This window comes from Eublepharis macularius, chromosome 3 (assembly GCF_028583425.1).
Source record: "Eublepharis macularius isolate TG4126 chromosome 3, MPM_Emac_v1.0, whole genome shotgun sequence".
NCBI lineage: Eukaryota > Metazoa > Chordata > Lepidosauria > Squamata > Eublepharidae > Eublepharis > Eublepharis macularius.
This window is the reverse complement of record NC_072792.1, coordinates 155,359,975-155,362,874: the sequence shown is the minus strand read 5'-3', so window position 1 is coordinate 155,362,874 and position 2,900 is coordinate 155,359,975. Positions and strand designations below refer to the sequence as shown.

Sequence of the window (2,900 nt, the reverse complement as noted above, 5' to 3'; positions counted from 1 at the left end):
CCGATCAAGAGCTTATGCTCCGATGCACACTCAGAGCTCCACTTCAAGTGGATTCCTCAATCAGTCAAACAGAGAAAGCACATCTGCAAATAACATCCTTTTCTGTGCAGAGGTCTGCCCCCTTCATTGAAAGAACGGCAAAGCCTATGAAACTAACTGTTGAATCAAGGGGAACTGGTCTAGTTGTACAACAGAACCTGAGCAACACCTACAAGTCGACAAGAAGATCACTCTGTTTCCAGGAACATTCCTGGAATGACATAGGAGAGTTTAATTTGACCAATGGGATTCTTTTTTCTGCAAAGGTCCCATACTCCCTGTGGCTCAAGTATGCATTTATGTACAATGTAATGAAATGCAGCAAAGCCATCTAACACAATGCTAAACAATGTCCCCCCCCCCCCATCACTTAAATCAAACATCACTGGGTGATCTCGCTCTTGCAGAAAGGTTAGAAGGGATGCAGCCACAGCAGATGAGCCAGAGCGCCTTTTGTATTTCTTGATTTCGAAAAGCATATATCACAGGGTTGATGATGGAATTGTACGTGGCTGGAAGGAGGGTCGCGTAGGTATATATAGAAGGGTAGGTATAATCAGCTATTAAAGAATAGAGTGTGAAAGGCATCCAGCAAGCAGCAAAGGTCCCCAAGATAATGGCTAAAGTGGACACTCCTTTCCGGGTGGTCACGTAGTGGGAAGTGGCCAGGAAATGGTGTTGTAAGGCAATCTGATGAGCATGGCGCATCACAATTTTACAGATCTGAATGTACAGCTGGAGCATGAGTGCAAACATGAGCAAGAAAGAGACCGAGAGGACAGCTGCGTTATTTTTAGTGAGTGGCCTGATCACACTGCAGGTGGATTCGTCTCGGAGGCAGTTCCAGCCCATCACAGGCAGCAATCCAACACAGATAGAAGCTCCCCAGAGCAAAACGAGCATGACATAGGTAAAAGTGACAGTCCGCTCCGAATTGTAAGTCAAAGCGTAATAGAGCGAGAGGTACCGGTCAACAGTGATGGCCAGCAAACTACAGACCGAGGCCGAGAAAGAGGCGACGATCAGTCCCACCGTGACCAGCTTAGTGGCTTCTGACTGGAGAAGGTAGGCAAGAATAAAATTGAAGATCAATCCAATCCCCGCTAACAGGTCTGCCAGGGCCAGGCTGCCTATCAGGAGAAACATAGGGGCCCGAAGACTAGGATTGTGGAAGATAATAAGCACCACCAGGGCATTTTCACAGGAGATCAAGGTTCCTGAAGCGCACAACACAATGTCCCAAGGGTTTACTATAAACTCTGGCTCGGGGTCACCGACGGGAACCAAAGAGGTGACAGCGGCCGTAACATTCTCTGTCGAACTGGCTTCTAAGTGATCCTGAGGCAGCCACGTTAAATTAACCTCCAGGTCTTCGTTCATATTTAAACCCCGTTCCTCTTCAATGAAAAGACAATTTTTTTTTAATATTGAGGTTTCAGCACTTATTTAGCAGCATGCAATATACCTTAGACAGCTAAATGAACTGGCAGGCAGGCACTTTATTACATAAACATCACAGCACAGAACAATGATGGCAAACACTTCATTTAAAATTGTTCCTTTTTTATTAAAAAGAGGAGGGGGGAGGACAGGAGTCACCATCTCCTCTCTTCTTATAAAAATGAAAGGGGAATGGCTGGATTGGGGAAGAGAGGGGACTGATAAAATACCATGGGGAGAGCTAGAACTGTTCGGAAGACTTTTTCTGAAGAAGGGTTTTAATGCAGACACACACGCATCGGCATCCACGTCTGAAAGCAGTACGGCGCTTGTAGCATCGGGTCCTCTCCCCTGCCATTTCTAAGCCTTTCCATCTGATGAGACCCTAACCCTGCAGACCGCAGCGAGCGCCCCACATCACAGGCTTTCTTGACCTCGATTAAGAGGAGGAAGTCTCAACTCCCACCGCAGCGGCCGCGTCCTTAGCAGCATCCGCGGCTGAACAGACCGTGGGGCGCCGCTGCTGCAGAGCCCCCCCTCCCCCGTGGCAGTGGATGAGCAGCAATCGGGGCGGCGGGGTGTGTGCGACCGGGTGTGGGTAAACGGGGGTCATGCAGAGGGATGGTGTGGTCGCTGTGCACAACCTCCCACCGACAGACGCATGGAGGGGATGGATGGACAGACACAGAGACGAGCACAACAGCCAGACCGCGGGACTAGCCCTCGGCAGGTTGGTCACCTTGGCTTCTCCTCTGGAAGAGGAGGAGGAAGATCCCCGTTTCCCTTCTATGCAGCAAGGCAAGGGGCGGCTGCTGCTGCTGCTTCTTGCACGCTCATTGTTTGCACAGCGCAGCCGCCAGCGCCAGCTCCCGGCTCGGGCTTCTGCAAAGCAGGAGCGCGGGTCGCCCCAGCCAGCCCAGCCGCCGTCTCCGCGCCGGCCCCGGGTGCACGCGGCGCTTGGCGCAGAAGGGGCCAGGCGCCAGCACGCGCACAGCGGAGGGCCGGCCGCGGAAGGCGGGAGGGCGCGCCGCGCTCGGAGCCACGTGAGCCGCTTGGCAGGCAAGGTAGGCTGACGGGAGCGGCGCGCAAACTCCCGCGCGCGGAGGCGCGGGGACGGAGGAGGACACCTGCTGAGCGTCAGGGCGCAGGCGCAGCCGCCCCCTCGGGGCTGCCGCTGTCTTCTCGAAGCGGAGCGGCCTCCTTTTGCGCCGCGCCCGGCCCTGGAATCCCTCCCAGTTGCGACCGACGCCTTACTCACGGCTTCAAACATCCTTCCCCGTCACTTTTGCTTCTTATCTGCCCAAATTCTATTTCCGTTGCGGTTCGCTAGAGTTTAGTACCCTTTTTGTCTTGTGATTAATATAAAGGGATGCTTCTGGGCATGTGCAGAGTGCCTTTGCTTCCCCGCTGGATAGCCGCAG

General features: G+C 53.3%; 1 protein-coding gene across 1 annotated transcript; it reads right to left on the bottom strand.

The window, feature by feature from the left end:
* Positions 1 to 414: 414 nt before the first annotated feature.
* Positions 415 to 1,419, bottom strand: GPR12 (G protein-coupled receptor 12). Its single transcript, XM_054974679.1, has one exon. The coding sequence runs from the start codon at positions 1,417 to 1,419 to the stop codon at positions 415 to 417; it is 1,005 nt and encodes a 334-aa protein (XP_054830654.1).
* Positions 1,420 to 2,900: the final 1,481 nt, after the last annotated feature.